This window comes from Myxine glutinosa, chromosome 6 (genome assembly GCF_964187855.1).
Source record: "Myxine glutinosa chromosome 6, kmMyxGlut1.1, whole genome shotgun sequence".
NCBI classification, from domain to species: domain Eukaryota; kingdom Metazoa; phylum Chordata; class Myxini; order Myxiniformes; family Myxinidae; genus Myxine; species Myxine glutinosa.
The window spans coordinates 143,341,359-143,362,040 of NC_136266.1; the positions used below are offsets into that span (position 1 = coordinate 143,341,359).

Below are 20,682 nucleotides of genomic sequence, written 5' to 3' on the forward strand. Positions count from 1 at the left end.
ATGGCTATAGGAAGCTCTTGACTGCAGTTATTTTGTCCAAATGTTGTGCCACCAAATATTAAGTCGAGGGTGTCAATAATTTTGTCAATGCCATTTCTTTTTATTTTCTGATTTAAAAGGATATATTAAGCTCTGAATCAAAAACAAAGGTTCTGTAATATTAACAGAGAAATAAAGAATTGTGGAGATCAAATACTTTTGTCAATCTCAACTTATTTTTCGAGAAAATTGTGAGTTTTTTGAAAAAAGTGCAAGGGTGCCAATATTTTTGGCCGATATTTTTGGATGTACAAAGCTCTTTCTAACGACTGACTCTAATATATCTAGGTGGGCTAGAAACTTCTAGGTCCCTTCTAGGTGGACTAGAAAGCTGAAATTTCATAAAATTATGGAACTCAAAGCCAATATCACAGGAAAAAAATAATTACAAAACAGTCGGAAAATTTCCGTAAACTAAAATATTCCTGAATAAAAGTCAGCTGGTGCAGACTCAGTCTGCTCACTGCGAGGCACGTAACCCAAGACAATGAACAAAGAAATGGAATGCTTTGCAGAATATTGCCATGGCTACAATTGATACAGTATATTCAGCTGAGCGTACCAAGCTTTTCATTTCACTTTAAGCAACACAGTGTAAAATTATGCAGCGTATATCAAATATATAAAGGTCTTTCTAAGCACTGACTCACTCGTACACTCACTGGCTTACTGATATAAATGATTAGTACTTTCTACGTGGGATAGAAAGCTGAAATTTGGCATGTTGATTCAACTCAAAGCCAATATCCCAGGACAAAAAAATCACAAAACAGTCGGAAGATTTCCATAAACAAAAATATCCACGAATAAAAGTCAGCTTGTGCAGACACAGAGTATGCTCACTGCAAGTTACGTAAACCAAGACAATGGACAAAGAAATGGAATGCCTTGCAGAATATTGCCATTGTAACAATTGATATAATCAGCTGAGCATGCCAAACTTTTCATTTCACTTTAAGCAGCACTTCACTATATATCAAATATATAAAGGCTTTTAGAAGCACTGACTCACTCACACACTGACTGAAATTTGGTATGCTGATGCAACTCGAAGCCAATATCCCAAGAAAAATCACAAAACAGTTTGAACGTTTCCGAAAAAACAATATGCACAAATAAAGGTGGGCCAGTGCAGGCTTGGTCTGCTCAATGCAGGTCACGTGACCCAAGACAATGGAGCTTATACTCGAACTGGTTGCTAGACAACGCTAACGAGAGCCTCTTCCATCTCTTATTTTATAACTTTTACCGTATTTACATTTAAAAAATTACTGCAGCTGTAAACTTTAAAATAAATAGCTCATTCGAATCACTAATTAATTGATTTACTTGAGATATTTAGCTGTATTTACTTGAGATATTACAGAATGCAACCACAATAAGCTTTTAAAACATTCGAAGGAGACCAGACTTTATCCATTCAAAAGGGAGGAATTCCAAGTAATTCCTATGTCTTTGTCTTTCTTTGATCTATGATATGCATAAGATAAGTTTTGAATATTGCGAATTATCAAGTACTTTTAGTAAATTCCAATTTGTTGATTACTAAGTAATTGTAGAAATTATAGCACACTTTAACACGTTGACTGCTGATGACGAGTATACTCGGAGTGCTGGGTGTACCACATTCTGACACTATAAGTATTCTTGTATAAAATATGACATGGTTGCATTGTATTAATGCAGCAAACAATCTGCTGGCAGTTCAGAGAACATACATCGATGTAATAATCATGATCACATTTGTGTTGTACCATTAAATGCACCACAGCTGACTCCACTCGTGCGATGGCTGAATACCACAATTCTGTGTTTGCTTCCCAATTTTGTGTCCGCAACTGCTCACTCAGTACCCATCCTTTACTGCCATACCAACTGCTCCTGGACTCTATCTTTTGTACCTGAGAATGTGGAGAAAGTTATTTCAAGCTTCGACCCTGACTCTGCAACTGCAGCAGATGGGGCTACAGCTTACGTGTCCTAATAACCTGCTCTGCTGCTTTTTCTTCACCCTTATCACCCTGCTATTTGGACCAGGTCATATCTTTCATCCGCTTGGAAACACCAGTCAACATCACAGCATTATATAAGAGGTCTGCTGCTGAAAATGTCTGCTGCTCTTCTTCTGCTCCAATCGACTCATCTGATAATGTGCTTGTTAAAGTGGACATCTCTCTGACCATTCTCAGGGAGCCTGCTCAGCGTCGGCGAGTCTGGCATTTCACTCAGGCCAACTGGCACGGTCTTCAAGCAGCCATCAATCATCTGGACTGGTCTCCCATCTCTACCACCTCTGACATCAACTCATCCTGGGAATTCTTCCAAAGTAAATTGCTCTCTCTCATGCACAGATTTATCCCATCTCGTCTTCAGTTGTCATACCCTTCCTCCCGTCCATGGTACATGGAATCTTGTGGTGAGGCTGTTGCCCAGAAACAACTTGCCTTCGTCTCCTGGAAAGCAAATCCAACGCAAGGAAATCTCATTTCCTTTCACAAAGCCCGAAACAAGTGTGTGTCCACCCTCAGGAGAGCCAGGAAACAATATCTCTCCGTTCTCAAGACCGAACTCTCTTATCTGTCTCCCTCTTCCAAATCCTGGTGGCGTCTGGTCAAATCTGTTTCTGGTGTTTGTTCCCCCTCCATCCCCTCCCTTACCTCAAATGGCTACACAGCTGACTCCGCACGTGAAAAAGCTGAATGCCTCAACTCTGTGTTTACCTCTAAATATTGTGTCCCAAACCCATCCCTCTCTGTACCCACCGTACCCAGTCGTACCCAGCTGCTCCTGGACTCCGTGTCCTTTCCTCCTGACAAGGTGGAAAAGTTTCTGTCAACCCTCGACTCTGATTCTGCAACTGGACCTGACGGCATCAGCCCACGGGTCCTAAAATCCTGTTCTTCCGCTCTTTCACTCCCTCTCTCTGTTCTCTTCACCCTCTCTTTTGCTCAAGGTCAACTGCCATCTGCTTGGAAATCAGCCAACATCACCGCTTTGCACAAAAAAGGTGCAAAAACAGATCCGAGCAACTACAGACCAATCAGCCTTCTCCCAATTATCAGCAAAGTCATGGAATCCATCATTGCTTCGGATATGAAGTCTTTCCTCTTCTCCAATGGCTTGATCTCTGATCATCAATTTGGTTTCAGACCAGGTCACTCTACTCTGGACATGCTGCTTCTGCTGTCTCAACAATGGATGGAGGTCCTCAATGCCAAACAGGAAATTAGAACCGTCTCCCTCGACATATCACGTGCCTTCGATACGGTCTGGCACCCCGCTCTGCTCACCAAACTCTCCTCCTTTATGTATCCATGGAAATCTCCACGCATGGCTGGCAGACTTCCTCACTAGTCGTAGTCAACGTGTGGCCCTGAATGGGTTTCTCTCATCTCCCCTTCCTGTTCAGGCTGGAGTTCCCCAAGGCAGTGTTCTGGGCCCTGTGCTTTTTCTGGTCTTCATCAATGATCTCTCTGACTCTCTTGAAAATCCTCTCTATCTCTTTGCTGATGACTCCACTCTCTGCCGCTCCATTCCGCATCCCTCAGATCAGCAGTCTGCAGCCTCCTCACTCTCTGCAGACCTGGACAAAATCACAGACTGGGCAAACAAGTGGAACATGTCTTTCAATCCTGACAAATCTCACTCTTACGATGTCTCTCCGAAAAGACCGACTGGACAACCCTCCCATCTACTTTCTGAATAATCCTCTCCAAGAAGTTCTGATACTCAAGCTTTTGGGTCTCACTATCTGCCATGATCTTTCCTGGGAAAACCACATTTCCAAGCTGGCCTCCAAAGCCAGTCGCCGACTAGTCATCCTCCATTGTGCGAAGTCCTTCCTTGGCACACCTGAGCTCCTCACCACATACAAGGCTTTCATCCGCAGCTCAATGGAGTACTGCTCTCCCCTCTGGGCTGGTGCTCCTGCCTCACACCTAGCTCGTCTTCACGCTGTTGAAACCAATGCATTCAGAATCATTGGAATCTCCCGCGATGACGCTATCTCCGAGGGCCTTTCACTTACTCACCGCAGGCAGGTTGGTGGTCTTTCCGTCTTCTACCGACTCCTCTCCGGCCTTGCTCCCCCAGCTCTCTCTGGGCTCTGTCCCCCAAATATTCCTACAGGTCGCACAAGATCTGCCTGCAACTCTCTTATGGTTAAACTGCCAAAATCAAGACTCTCTGCTCACCTTCACTCGTTCATTCCTCTTTTCTCCCGCCTCTGGAACAAACTCCCTCACTCTCTTCAATCCCACTCCTCCCTCCAGGTCTTTAAAACAGCTGTTCACCACCATCTCTTATCTTCCCCAATCCAAAACCTTGATCTTTTCTACCCCTGCTAATTTCACCCCAAATCCACTTTTTTGAGATTACTTTTGACTTCTTTCCTGGAATTCCTTGGTGTCCTTGCTCTTTATACCTATCCTGCCTCCCCCCAGGCCCTCTCCTTCCCACACATCTCCCGATGTCCCCGCTCTCAAATGTTGTGTTTGTGTGCTTCCTCCCCTTCTCTCCCCATCTTGTCAACCGCTCCCCTTTTTATATACTTTGTTTGCTTGTTTGTTTGATTTGTTTGTTTGATAAATGTTAGCTCTTTCACGAGCCTCGACTCTGTATACAAAAAAAAAAAAAAAGTGCAACAACTGACCCCCTCAACTACAGACCTATCAGCAATCATCAGCAAGGTCATGGAACCCATAATCACAATTGATAAGGAATCCTTCCTTTTCTCCAACAACCACATCTCAAATCACCAATTTGGTATCGGACCAGGTCACTCTACCTTGGACATGGTGCTTCTACTCACCCAACAATGGATGGAGGCCCTCAATGTCGGAAATTAGATCAGGGCCATCTCTGGGCATATCTCGTGCTTTTGATACAGTCTGGCATCCTGCCTTGCTCTCAAAACTCCCTGCCATTGGCATCCAAGGCCAACTCCACACATGCCTTAAAGACTTCTTCCACTCTTTTAGCCAACGTCTGGCTCTTAAGGGAATCCTCTCATCTCCTCTCCCTGTCAAGCCTGGAGTGCCCCAAGGCAGTGAGTGTTCTGGGCCAAGTCCTATTCCTGATCTTCATCAATGATCTCTCTGACTCTTGAAAATCGTCTTTATTAGCAAATATAGACAATCTCAAAGAAAATCCTCTATTTGCTGATGACTCCAGCCTCTGCCGTGACATCCCTCATCCTTCAGACAGACAGGATGCAATATCTTCCCTCACTTCAGACCTTAAAAAAGAATCACAAGGTGGTCAAACACTTGGAATATGTCTTTCAATACTCCGACTATCTCTCCCGAAAGGACCGTCTGGAAAACCCTCCGATATACTTTTACTCCTTTCACTGGCCGCCATGTGCTTTATGTATTTATTTAAAATTTCCCCCCTCCCATGGTCTAAAGCCTGTAATGGAGCTCATTTTATGCATTGTGTAAATCTAATATTCTATTGTTTACAAACATATCACAAGTAACCTTCTGAGCAATTAGCGACTCCATTATATAACAGCAAATCTTTGGTCTGTGTCGCCACTAATTGCTCAGGAAGTGCGAGGTTTTTGTGGAGAATTCTTGAGTGTCGGTAAGCCGGGCAATAACTGCTGGTTTGACTGGCTCCACAAAGTAGAGTATTGGTGATAAACTCACAAAAGAAGAAAGTAAGACAGTCCATTATTAAAAATATAATGTATTTGTAATTACCTGGCCAGAAAAACATTTTCACAGGCAGGAACCCGAAATAAAACAAATTTCAACTTTTCAGTGATTTTTCTCCAGGGAACCCAGGGTGGGGGAGCCAAAACTCCAAGGAGCTCAGGGTTCAAAAGGTTAACAATCCTCTTGAGGAAATTCAGTCATTTTAACTCCTGGGTCGCACTATCAGCCATGATCTTTTTGGACAAACCACATTTCAGCGTTAGCCTCCAAAGCCTGCAGGCGACTGGGCATCCTCCATCATACAAAGTCCTTCCTTGGCACACCTGAACTCATATCCACCTACGAGGCCTTCATCCACAGTTTGATGGAGTACTGCTCTCCCATCTGGGCTGGGTCCGCTGCATCCCATCTTGTTCAGCTTGACACAGTAGAAACCAAGGCCTTCAAGATTATTGGAATCTCCCACGCTGGAGCTGAGTCTATAGGTCTGTCACTTCACCATCGCAGACAAGTGGGTGGTCTCTGTCTCCTACTGCCTCCTTTCTGGTCTTGCACCCTCTGCCCTTTCTGTGCTTTGTCACCCATCCCACCCCTCACCCACCGATGTTTCTCCAGGGCCCACACGGTCCACTATCAACCCCCTTCTGGTGAAACGTTTTACCTGCCTGTATAATCAACTACCGCATCCTCTTCAATCTCAGTCCTCCCTCCATGTCTTCAATACAACTGTTCACCACCATCTCAAATCATCGCCAATCCAAAATCATGATCTTTTCTACCCTCGGTAACTCCACCCAAATCACTCCGCCTTCCAATTTTCCCTCCTTGGAGTTTCCTTCAGTGTCCATCTTGTCCACCCCATTTTTTGCGTCCTGTTTTTGTTTATGTCCTGATCCGTTCAGTGCACCAAATCTTCCACAAGCCTCAACTACACCTCAACTACATAATGAAATTATTAATCAATTGGCTAATAGAATACCTAAACCACCACTGTTTCATCCGCATCTGTAACTTTAAAAAAATTAAGTCATTAATCGAATAATTAAATAATTAATCAATTAAGTGATTAATCAATAAATCAAAAATACCCTTTACAGCCTAATCCACTTGGTCATTGTCGTGTCCAAATATAAGCTTCCTGACTCAAAATGTGCCTGAGATAATGCCCACATGAAAAAGGAAATAAATAAGTACTTAATTAATAGATAATAATTAAGTAATCAATCAATTAATTGATAAATCAAAAAATAAAAAATACTGTTTTTGCCAAAGCGGTGTACAATAGTCGAGTTATTTTTCATAATACTCATGGAAAGCTTGTATTACTATCAAGGCAAGGACATTAGAAGACATCAATGTACTTTTGCATGAACTACAAGACAATTAACAAATCAAAATAGTACATGGTATTTGAGCCTGAGATCCCAACATTCCGAGCTATGCATTTAGAAGTGATCCTCAAGCAGGTAATCCCAAAGCACTTTGAATGATAAGTTATCTTTTTTTCTAACAGTAGGTGAGTATCTCAATAGAATTTATCAGTATAGCTTCACAAATATTGAATTTTAATAATTTTATCACCTAGAAACGCAATTATTAAACACATGACACAAAACGAATCTCAGCTAATATTAGTGGCTTATCCAGATGAATGAATTAGGGCATGTCTCTTCTTCGGACAGGAATTAGGACAGATCTACATTAAATCAAGACGAAGAGTTATTTGCAAATATACAGTCACATGAAAAAGTAAGTACATCCCATGTAAAGTCTTGACTTTTTCAACATATTTCAACATACAGCTCTTTGATATTCATTTCAACAATATTGATAGATAAAGGTGATATAATATAACAAATATCGTGAAACATTTACATTTTGTAGTCCATTGTAGAATTTAAATAAACATAAATGCAAATTTCGCATGTGGAAAAAGTAAGTACACCCTTGGCTCTAATAGGTGGTATTGCCCCCTTTGGCAGAAACAACCTCAAGTAGGCGTATCTCATAACTGTCTACCAGTCTCTGACATCGACTGGGAGAAATTTATGCCCATTCCTCCATGCAGAATTCTTTCAGCTGTGCGATGTTTGAGGGGTTTCTTGCATGCACAGCTCGTTTCAAATCCCCCCACAACATCTCGATGGGATTTAGATCCGGGCTTTGACTTCGCCATTCCAGAACCCTCCATTTCTTTCTTTTCAGCCATTCCTTGGTGGATTTACTGGTATGTTTAGGGTCATTGTCATGTTGCAAGATCCACCTTCGGTTGAGATTCAACTATCCGACAGATGGCCTCACATTATCCTCAAGCACCCTCTGGTACAATGAAGAATTCATAGTGGATTCTATGATGGTGAGCTGCCCAGGCCCTGATGCAGCAAAGCTGCCCCAAACCATAATATTTCCACCACCATGCTTTACAGTTGGTATCAGGTTCTTGTGGTCAAATGCTGTCTTTGGTTTTTGCCAAACATGTCTTCTGGTACTGTGGCCAAATAGTTCTACCTTTGACTCATCTGTCCAGAGCACATTGTTCCAGAAGTGCTGGTCTTTGCCAAGGTGTTCATTGGAAAACTTTAGTCTTGCCCTGATGTTCTTTCTGGACAGCAAAGGTTTCCTCCTGGCACACCTCCCACGTAGATCAAATTTGTGCAGCCTCTTTCTAATGGTAGACTCGTGCACTTTGAGATCAACAGTGGCAAAAGCTACCTGTAGGTCCCGTGATGACATTCTGGGGTTCTTAGAGACTTATTTCGGCATCTGGTGGTCTGCTCTCAGGCTGAACTTGCTGGGGCGGCCTGGCCTGAACAAGTTGGCAGTTGTTTGGAATCTTCTCCACTTGTCGATGATCTTCCGGACAATCGAATGATTGATTTCAAATTGTTTGGAGATCTTTTTAAATCCCTTCCCAGACTCATAGGCATCTATAACCTTCTTTCTGAAGGCCTCAGAGAGCTCTTTTGATCTAAGCATGGTGACGCCGCACACTTCAACAACAAAGAGCAAACCAAACTAAATGTCTGAGGTTTAAATAAGACAGGTTCCTTCAAAATCCTCTCTAACGATGTTCTAATCATTTGCACCTGAGCTGGTGCACCTGATTCTAATTTTAGGTATTTGAAGTAGTGATAAATGTAGGGGAGTACTTACTTTTTCCACATGCGAAATTTGCATGTATGTTTATTTAAATTTTACAATGGACTACAAAATGTAAATATTTCATGATATTTGTTATATTATATCACCTTTATCTATCAATATTGTTGAAATGAAGATAAAATATCTGTATGTTGAAACATGTTGAAAAAGTCAAAACTTTACATGGGGTGTACCTACTTTTACACGTGACTGTATGGTACAAATATACGTTTTCTGCAAATATATGCAAATATATGGTACAAATATACGTTTTCTGCAAATATATGCAAATATATGGTACAAATATACGTTTTCTGCAAATATATGCAAATATATGGTACAAATATACGTTTTCTGCAAATATATGCAAATATATGGTACAAATATACGTTTTCTGCAAATATATGCAAATATATGGTACAAATATACGTTTTTAATTATGCAATTTGCAAATATACGTTTTTCATTATTAAGATGTGTCATTTTTATATTATGAAATTTCACTTCAAGCTTGCCATAATCCTGTCACTTTAGACCTGAAGCCCGGCCACAATGGCAGATAAATAAGGCAATTGGAGTGATCCATTTCTGTGTACATTTCAATCATACTCCTCCAATTTAGCTTTTACCTTTGCACTATTATTGTTCAAATAATTTGTTTGTTTGTTTTTTGGTCACACCTTGGTTTTTGGGTACTTCTCTCCGTCCCACCAAGTCCCAATTAGTTGCTCCACAGATAATAAGTTGCCCATGATTAGTGAGCACGTGCACACGCTGTAGGAAAAAAAAAGACACACAATGAACGTAAAGGAATGAACACATATAAAGAGAAATATACAGTATTGGAAATAACTTGTATTATTTATCAGCAAAAAAAATATGATTTTAATCACAGAAAATATGAAATAAAAGTGGAGTATTGCAAAGGTATTTTGGATGTGAGCCCTTTGCATAATGCAAGAATAACATCTGTTTTTGTGCTGCCTTAAAGTTTATTATCAAGCAAATTTAAAGAACATTGTTCCAAGTTTCTTGAAATACTTCTTACAATTCAGGCCAGTTGTGATGAAACATTTGAACTTCTCAATTTTTATGTAAGTACATACAGCCTAAATGCAGTATTATTCATATCTGGACTTTGCTCAGGCCAAGCCGTGGTTGTGAGCATTCCATCTTCCTCTGTATATGTCGAGATATCATGTCAACGCATTTGCTGTATTATCGCATGTATGGCAACCTCCAGACAGGAGTCTTCAAAGATGGCCAAACTAAATATATGTTCCTCACCAACTCTCTGCGCCAAGCAGTTGCCGCAGGCCTGTGAACCGGCGAGGCTATTCCCACGCCCTTTATAAAAACTAGTTACAAGAACTTAACTCTCCAAAGACCCAGCGTAACCAGATAATTTGCATAACAACATGGTGGATATACGAGGCAAGGTGTTCCGTAACTAATGATTAAATTATTTATTTAAATGATATGGAACCACAAAAAATCATCCTATCCCTCCGCCTCCCTCCCCCTTCTAGGCACCACATAAATCTACATTTGAGTCTATACAGGGCCTTCAGAAAGTATTCACACCAGTTTAATTTTTCACATTTTGTTGTGTTACAGCCTGAATTTAAAATGGGTTAAATTGAATTTTTTTGTCATTAATCTACACATACGAGTCATAACCCATAATGTCAAAGTGGAATTCTTTTATTTAATTTTAACAAAATAATGAAAAATGAAATAGAGAAAAATCGAATTTACATAAGTATTCAACTGCCTGAGTCAATACTTAATAGAAGCACCATTGGCAGCAATTACAACTTTGAGTCTTCTTAGGTATGTCTGCATCAACTTTGCACATCTGGATTTGGGGAGTTTCTCCCTTTATTCCTTGCAGATTTGCTCAAGCTCCCCGGTTTGTACCCCGGTTTAGAATAGGTACACCGTATCCCTGCGTGTCGTAAGAGGCGACTAAAAGGGTTGGCGCCAGGAAGGGCATCCGGCCATAAAAACATTGCCTCAAAAAGAGAACCATGACAATTACGACTACATATGGGCAGGGTACAGCCCGAAGTACCCCGTGGGGGACCCCACTCCCTCTCGTCAAAACTCAAGGTGGGGAACCCGATCGAAGCAAGGGTGGAAATCACTCCATTTATGACGACGAAACGTCTGATGCCCGACGTGGAGATCGGTTTCTGAGATTTGGGACATGGAATGTAGGGACAATGACAGGGAGATCAGGAGAAGTGGTGGAAGTATTGGTCAGAAGAAGAGTGGACATATGTTGTGTGCAGGAGACCAGATGGAAGGGAGGTGGTGTGAGAATGGTGAAGGGTAGGCAGGGACAGAAATAAAAGTTTGTGTGGCAAGGGTGCCCGGAGGGCGTGAATGGTGTTGGTGTCCTGTTTTCTGAGGAGTTTGTAGACAGTGTGGTGAGTGTGACTAGAGTGAGTGAAAGGTTGATGATGGTGAAAATGATGATTGGAAAGCTCTTGGTGAACATCATCTCTGGATATGCTCCGCAGGTTGGTCGGAGCGATGAAGAGAAGGACAAGTTCTGGTGTGCTATAGAGAAGCTGATGGAAAACATGAAAGATGAGGAAGTTGTTGTGGTAGGAGGAGACCTAAATGGACACGTGGGAAGGAGTATGGACGGTTTTGAGGGAGTTCATGGGGGTTACGGATATGGTGTGAGAAATGGAGAAGGTGAAAGGATTTTGGAGTTTGCTGATGGAGCTGATTTGTTGATTTGTAATACTCAGTTCCAGAAAGAGGATAATAAGCTTGTTACATACACGTCAGGTGGGTCGACGACAACCGTTGACAACCTGCTGGTGCGTAGGCGAGATAGGGGGCACCTCCGGGACACAAAGGTGATCCCGGGAGAGGAGGCTGTTTCACAGCACCACTTGGTTGTCTGCGACATAAGGGTGAAAGGTGCGAGGAGAGCTCGGTGGGTGAAGTACCAACCGAGAATGAAGGTGTGGAGGTTGAAAGAGGTGACAGTGAGGGAGGCATTAAAAGAGAGGCTGAGTATGGTGGAGGATGATGTGGTTGAGCTTGAAAGTGGTTGGATGTCAATGAAAGATAGTCTGTTGGGAGCCGTTGGTGAGGTTGTGGATGGACAAAATGACCACCGAGGCACTCGGAAACATTGTGGTGGGATGATGAAGTTGGAAAGAAGATTGACGAGAAGAGGAAGAAGTTCAAGGAGTGGCAGAAGGCGAAGGGTACGGGAGCAGAAACAGCAGAGCATGAAAGTTATAAGGCAGCCAAGAAGGCTGCAAAGAAAGAGGTAGCAAAGGCACAGGAGGCATGCAGGAAAATGTTTGGAGAACGCTTGGATTCAGAAGAGGGTCAGAGAGCAGTATTCAGGATTGCAAAGCAGATAGCGAAAGAGAGGTGTGATGTGATGGGGGTGAGTTGCTTGAAGGATGAAGTGGGACAAATCGTTGTGGACCCAGATGGAATTAAAGGAAGATGGAAGAGATATATGGAAATACTGTTGAATGCAGAGAATGAATGGGATGGCAACATGGAGAGTAACCCAGTTTTAGGACGGGCAGAGAAGATAACCGAGAAGGAAGTTGAGGAAGCGATAAAAGCAATGAAGAGTAGAAAAGCGGGAGGGCCGACGGGAGTTGTGAGAGATATGTTGAAGGCAGCGGGAAATTGGGGTGTGAAGAGAATGACAGAGATGTGCAATCTGGTGGTGAAAGAAGGCAGCATTCCAGTGGATTGGGAACTGAGTACTATACAAGAGGAAAGGTGACCCTCTGGACTGTGGCTCGTATCGAGCGATAAAGTTATTGGAGCATGGAATGAAGGTATTGGAAAGGGTGTTGGAGAGGAGCATAAGGAAGAAAGTGAAGATTGACGAAATGCAGTTTGGATTTATTCCAGGAAGAGGAACGACAGACGCGCTTTTTATTATGAGTAAGTTGCAGGAGAAGTATATGGAGAAGAGTAAGAAGTTGTTTCTTGGGTTTGTTGATCTGCAGAAAGCATTTGATAGGGTTTCACGTGAAGTAGTGACATGGGCATTGAGGAAGTTAGGAGTGGAGGAATGGTTGATCAGAGTAGTGATGGCAATGTACAAAAGAGCGCGCACAGCTGTAAGGACGAAGGTCGGGAACAGTGGTGAGTTTGAGGTGAAGGTGGGAGTGCATCAGGGGTCGGTACTAAGTCCACTACAATTTGTAGCTGTGATGGAGGTGCTGGCTCAGAACGTAAAGGAGGGTTTACCGTGGGAGTTGTTGTATGCAGATGATCTGGTGTTGATTGCAGGAAGTATGGATGGACTGGAGGAGGAGATGAACAAGTGGAAGGAATGTATGGAGACAAAAGGTCTGAAGGTGAATATCGGAAAAACGAAGGTGATGGCAAGTGGTAAAGCATGTGGTGAGGTGGAAAGAACTGGGAAGTGGCCGTGTGCTGTGTGCAGGAAGGGTGTCGGAGTGAATTCCATTCAATGTACAATGTGTGCTGAGTGGGTTCATCAAAAATGTAGTGGTTTGAGAGGGTCATTAACCAGTGTGGCAGCTACATTCAAGTGTAAGGTGTGCACAGAGGGAGCTGCAGATGGAGGAAATGTTGAGTTGGATCTTGGAGATGGCGTGAAGCTGGAAGGTGTGAAAACATTTTGTTACCTTGGAGACATGCTGAATGGAGAAGGTGGATCAGACTCGGCAACGGTTGCTCGAGTGAGATGTGCATGGAAGAAGTTTCGGGAACTGAGTGGCGCGCTGACGAGGAGGGGAGTGTCATTGAAGCTGAAGGGAAAGGTGTATGCTGCATGTGTGAGAAGTGTTATGATTTATGGGAATGAGACATGGGTAATGAACCTAGAGCAGCAACGAAGGCTGGAAAGGGTGGAAATGCGAATAGTTCGGTGGATGTGTGGAGTATCGTTGAGAGAGAGGAAGACAAATGATGAATTGCGTAAGATGATGGGAATAGAGCCTGTGATTGATGCTGTGAAGAGAAACAGGTTGAGATGGTTTGGTCATGTGTTGAGGAAGGATGAAAGTGACTGGTTGAAAAGAGTGATGGAAATGAATGTAGAAGGAAGTAGAGGACGGGGAAGACCGAGAAAGACTTGGCTAAAGATGGTCGAAGAAGAAATGCGGGCAAGGGGGTTTACAAGGGGAGATGCAGAAAATAGGGCAAAATGGAGAACATTGTCATGGGGACCGCAAGGCTAACCCCGGCTCTTGCAGGGAAAATGGCCTTAAAATGCCTGTTGTTGTTTGTTGTATTTGCTCAAGTTCTGTCAAGTTGGATGAGGAGCGTCGATGAACAGCAATCTTCAAGTCTTTCCACAGATTTGTAATGGGAATCAAGTTTGGGCTTTGGCTGGGCCACTCAAGGATTTTCATGTTGTTGTTCTGAAGGCATTCCAGTGTTGATTTGGCTGTATGCTTGGGGTCATTGTCCTGTTGGAACGTAAATCTTAACTGCAATTATAAGGTCTTTTGCACTCTGAAGCATGTTCTCCTCAAGGATTTGCCTGTATTTGGCTCCATTAATTGTTCCCTCTATCCTTACAAGTCTCCCAGTCCCTGCCACTGAAAAGCATCCATGCTTCACGGTAGGGCTGCCACCACCATGCTTCACGGTAGGGATGGTGTTAGATGGGTGATTAGCTGTGCTCTGTTTCCACCATATGCAGCGCTTTGCATTCAGGCCAAAGAGTTCAGTTTTCATCTCATCAGACCACAGAATATTTTGCCTCATGCTCTAACAATCTTTCACGTGCCTTTTTGCAAACTCCAGGTGTGCTGTCACGTGCCTTTTTCTCAGGAGTGGCTTCCATCTGGCTACTCTCCAACAAAGCCTTGATTTGTGAAATGCTGCAGAGACTGTTGTCCTTCTGGGAGGTTTTCCCATCTCAGCCAAGAAACTTTTTAGTTCTGTCACAGTGGTCATTGGGTTCTTGGTCAACTCTCTGTCCGGTTGATCAGTTTGGACGGACGGCCAGCTCTAGGAAGAGTCTTCTTTTCATTTCCAAATAATGGAACTTTCAAGACTCAAGAAATTGTTTTATACCCTTCCTTAGATCTGTGCCTCCCCACAATTCTATCTCGGAGTTCTTTGGATAGTTCCTTGGATTTCATGGTGAAGTTTCCACTCTGACATGCACTGTCAACTGTGGGACCTTTTATAGAAAGGTGTGTTTCTTCCTAAAACATGTCCAATCAATTGATTTGGCCACAGGTGGACTCCAATCAAGTTGTCAAAACATCTCAAGGATGGTCAAAGGGAATTGGATGCACCTGAGCTCAATTTGGAGTGCCATAGCAAAGGGGTTGAATACTTATTGATTCAAGACATTTCAGCTTTTCATTTTTAATACTTTTGTAAAAAAATTCTAAAAAAAATAAAATAAATTCCACTTTGACATAATGCCGTATTACGTGTAGATCAGTGACAAAAAAAAATCTCAATTTAAAACATTTTAAATTCAGGCTGTAGCGCAACAAGATGTGAAAAAGTCAAGGAGTGTGAATACTTTATGAAGGCACTGTGTATGTTCTCTTGGGCCTTATTCTATAACGACTGTCCCACCCCTCTCCCCCTGCACCCCAACAGGATCCCCTATAAACGTAACAGTAAGCTTGGAATAACTGTCTTGCTGGAAGAGGCATCCCCACCCAATGACTCTGGGTTCCTGAGAGAACGGCATGATGGATCAGAATCTGCCAAAACCTGTCAGCAGTCAAGGTACTATCATTTTACAATGACCGACTGTGTTGCAAACTTGTACCGATTCTCCGCTACGCTTCAGTGTAGATCTCGTACATTGACTATGACACTGACATCTGAGCACTGCTGTCAAACAAACTTATTTCAAGATCGTTACTGAACTATTTGAACTTAGATTCATCTGTAAAGAACACACGTCTCCAGTTTTGTTCACCCCCCTGTTACATGACTTTCAATGACCATTTCAACCCTTTGGTTTAGTTCACTTTTCCCAGCAGCAGTTTCCGAGTAGCTCCACGTCCGTTGAGACCACTACGCGGAAATGTCCTCCTTCATTAGCCACAACGGTATTTTAAAAAAAAGTCATGTTGCTATTCGAGGTTAACATTCAAGCTCGTCTATCACGCAAATGACACCCTGAGCTAACGAACATCACTTCTGGAGAATTTTAACTTTCTACCTTGACCATTTCTATGTCCAACACTTAAAATACCCTCTCCTAATAGTCTCGCATGTACACCTCCTACTGAAATGTAGTATCGCTGCGATTGTTTCCATGAGCCTCGACTTTGTATACAAAATAAATAAATAATAAAAACCTTTGATTTCTCCACCGTTGCCACATGTTATTTCAATCCTGGAAATAATTGCTGGATTCATACTTGAACAACTGGACATGCCTGTACTCCTATCAGCTTTAAAGTTTACACCAGTGGGTTAGCAGCTTCCAAAGTAATACATTGGGTGGGTTGCCATTGCTTTTCACATTTCTGTAATGACCGAAAGCAGTAAATTAACCTAGGTATCGGCTCTCAATGGCTTAAATGACTTAAAAGGCAGTGTGGGATCTTTAATACCCATGAGTAAATGCAAGTGTTGAGGATAGCAGGCTTAATGTCACCTTTTTAACCAGCTAATGCCATACTCAATGATGAAGACATCAACTCTACCTGAAGATATCAACAAAGCTTCTTTTGCCTACATACATGGCCTTGATTGAGGCCTGCCCCTGCCTCATGCAGTCGTCGCACTCAGTGTCGGGTTTACAATGGCGCCTCAGCGCCAGGCCCACAATGACAAGGGGCCCATAGCGCACACATCACGATACGTTTCAATAAAGAATATGTATGGAATTTAATGCTAGAATATGTATAGAACTTAGTGGGATCAGAAAATGTCAGGCTGTTTCTATCCACCGTTTTATTTACATTTTTTAATTTGTTATTTATTTGATGTACACTTGTATATATGTCCTGCTGCCCGAGGGCTGCCATTGCTTGTACCCTAGTGGCAGCCACCTCCATCTGCAACTTAAACTTGTAAATAAAACTTACATACGGCTGTGTGCCGTGTTAAAGACTACTTCTGTGTATCCTGTCTTTTGCAAATGGTTACCCAAATGTGGGCCCAGGCGCCATTTTGTTTGACGCCAGGCCCACAAAAGGTTAACCCGGCCCTGCGAGTCACACCTTGCTCAGTTTTGTGTAAACCAAAGGCCTTCAAGATCATTTCAATATCCCACGCCAAAGCCGAGTCTATGGGCCTATCTCTTTCACGTCACAGATAGATCGGTGGTCGCTCTGTCTTCTACCACCTCCTCTCTGGTCTTGCAACTTCTGCTCTTTCCGTGCTGTGTCACCCCAGGTTTCTGAGAGGATCACGTGGTCTCTTAGCAACCCCCTTCTAATGAAACGCCCAAATTGCATGAAGAATCACTTCTCTCCTCCACTCATTCGTTCCTATTTTTTCTTGCCTGTGGCACGAACTTCCTCAATCCCTCCGGAGCATCAACACAGCAGTTCAGTCTCAGATCATCCCCCATCCATAACCATGATCTCTCCTACCCCCGTTAAACCTCCCCAAGCACAACTCTTTCCAAGTTTCCTATTTTTCCTACCACTTCTGTGACTAAGAGTGTCATCCCCTTGCTTTCATTCTTCCCCACGTGCCATGTTAACTCCAAGCATCCCTCTATTTTGTCCCTCAACCCTGCTATTGGTGCCCCACCCCTCTTCCTGCTGTTCCTTCCATTCTGTTGCATCCTGATCCGCTCTATGTTCCTCTTGATCCATTTTGTGTTCCTCCAGGTCCTCCATGAGCAACAACACTGTATTAAAAAAAAAAAGATTTAAAAAAAATAGAGAAAACAGGGATTTGTCATTTGGTCATGATGTAGGAGATATCTCGCCTACTTTTCGCGAAGGACATTGTGGGATCTATAACGTCCACCAACGAATTCTGGCAGACTGGACCACCGTTTAACGTCCATGAAAGGGACTGCACATTGATGGATCACCATGTGTATGAAACACCAGGACGACAGTGTATAGCTAGGTCGGCATTCAAACTCAGGCTATAAAGCTTAGAGCAAGTGTGCCTACCTGTAGGCCATCCTGTCAGCCAATCTTAGAGGTACTGTGACCTAATAGAAAACGTCATACAAAATCAAGACAAATTGTAAAAATGACCAAAGCCTTTCAAAACGAGTTTGATTCATAATTTGATCCAAAACGCATCTGGTCAAAGGCCAACACGACATGGGGATCCCAAGATCATTTCAGGACAATTATTGATGCCAATAGGTAATCTTGTTGTGCAAATACCTGTACACGGCGAGGAAAAACAGCACGCTATTGACATCCATGAACACCAGCTGCAAAGCTGCTCAGAAAATGTAAAATGAAACTTCATATTAAATGAGGTCCATTGATGTGTCACGTGCATTCCTTTAGATCAGACCAATTGTCATAAATATAATTAAATTGGGAAATTTAATTATCAGAAAGGGGGAATAGTTGGGGTTGTCATAGTCCATTAGGAGTCATCATATTACTTAATTATTTATTCATTGATAAATGTGGTGCAACTATTTTATTTATATATATATATATCTATTCTATATTCTATATTCTATTCTATTCTATATTCTATATTCTATTCTATTCTATTCTATTCTATTCTATTCTATATAATTATAAAATTGAAATCTTGCGTGTTTGTGTGTAACATTCGATCGGTCCGGGGGCGTGGCTAACCCCTTTGAGAGAGTAGTAATATCCACCATTTTATTAACTCGCATAGCTTTGAGCCCTGTTTTGTAGGCCCGTGGTGTCTTGCTCTCTCTCTCAGTTTTATTTCAAATCAAATTCGATATATCATTTCATTTTTCACAGTCGCTAACATAGTTTTAGACTCGGTTGAAAAAAAACGGGAAGAAAATCCGATGAAAGTTTCCGTTTATAGAACGAAATGAATTCTGAAAGGCTTGTATCTTCAAGGCCATTGAGTCTCTCTCACGCCTTTATGTTCAATCTAACTCGCCATATGATTTCATTTTTATCGATGGTTTTAGACTCGGTAAAAGAAATAATTGAGAACATTCACGCACACACGGGAAATTGCAGAGATATATTTTAAAAATCGCGCCACGTTGATATACGAAAATACACCGCCTAAAATAACAGGCATACAGTATATATCTTCGTTATTTAAACCAACATTATTACCCGGAAGTAAAATATGTTTCAGGAAATTACCGAGAGATATTTCTTCGATTTTTTTTATTATTTATATGCGCATACACTTTAAATAGGTTTATTTGAAATCTTTAATTTTCACAATGTAATTTATTTGTCATTTGATGATCGGCAAAAATATGTTTCAGGAAATTACCGAGAGATATTTCTTCGATTTTTTAAATTATTAACGCTTCCATATGATTTCATTTTTATCGATGGTTTTAGACTCGGTAAAAGAAATAATTGAGAACATTCACGCACACACGGGAAATTGCAGAGATATATTTTAAAAATCGCGCCACGTTGATATACGAAAATACACCGCCTAAAATAACAGGCATACAGTATATATCTTCGTTATTTAAACCAACATTATTACCCGGAAGTAAAATATGTTTCAGGAAATTACCGAGAGATATTTCTTCGATTTTTTTTATTATTTATATGCGCATACACTTTAAATAGGTTTATTTGAAATCTTTAATTTTCACAATGTAATTTATTTGTCATTTGATGATCGGAAAAACGATAGCACAAACACAATACTATTTGCAGGAAGAATGTCGTATCAACCCTCCGACGGCGCTACGGACGCGGACAACGAATCACACCTCACGTCTATGGACACGAATAGCAACATTTCTTCAAGTTCTTGTGCGGAAGCAGTATCTCCGAGGGGTGCTGAAACAGACGATGGGAGATCACGACGTCTTCAGCAGTAACGAGAAAGCCAAAGGAAGAGACAACATGCTGAAACGCCTGAGCAAGGGTCACAGCGCCTTCAGCTGCAAAGACAAAGGGCAAGGATGAGAAGGAGTGCTGAGACGGAGGAGGTGAGAGCACAGCGTCTTCAGGAGGAACGAGAGAGAGTCAGCTTGCGAAGGGATGCGGAATCTGCAGAGGAGACGTCACAGCGCCATCAAGAGCAGCAAGAAAGAGATCGTATGAGGAGAGATGCGGAATCTGCAGAGGAGACGGCACAGCATCTTCAGGAGCAGCGAGAAAGAGATAGGATAAGGGAAGTTCTTGAGACAAGGCAGAGAAACGCGCAGAATGCAAGAAATTTCACTTCTGCTGACGTCGGTGCGATGGACAAGATTTGTCCACATTGTAGAGCGCTTCTTTTCCAAGGTGAAACAGCTCATTTTTGCTGCACGAATGGAAAGGTGTCCTTGGGAAATCTGGGACCTTTACCCCATCAATAACACAATCTGTTTGCCGGCGATGGACCCACAGCGAACGAATTCCGCAAGGAACATCAGACAATACAACTGTCTATTTCAAATGACATCATTTGGAGGAAGCCAAGTTTCTCCTCGGCACGGTGCATGGAGCCCATCGGTCATAATTCAGGGTCAAATACATCATCGTATCGGTTCTTTCTTGCCAAATGCGGATGAACAACCGAAATTCCTCCAAATTTATTTCTTAGATCCACATGACAGCATACAGTTGAGGATGCAGATACTCACCAATGCTGGTATTCACCGTGATGTAGTTGGAGCATTAGAGACCGTGCTGAGACAAGTGAATCCTTACGTTCACTCGTTCCGCATGGCACGCGAGGAAATAGGCAATTTGTCAGAGGCGTTCGTTCTTATTGATCCCAACAGGAGACC

At 42.3% G+C, this 20,682-nt stretch overlaps 1 protein-coding gene across 1 annotated transcript in view; it reads right to left on the minus strand.

Moving 5' to 3' along the window:
* The window catches only part of LOC137430387 (protein RCC2 homolog), a 150,534-nt gene that overhangs the window by 120,965 nt on the left and 8,887 nt on the right, over positions 1-20,682 (minus strand). The window contains exon 2 of the mRNA XM_068121228.2: positions 9,521-9,614. Within this exon, the coding sequence (XP_067977329.2) occupies positions 9,521-9,614 (94 nt within the window). The remainder of the gene's footprint in view (positions 1-9,520; positions 9,615-20,682) is intronic.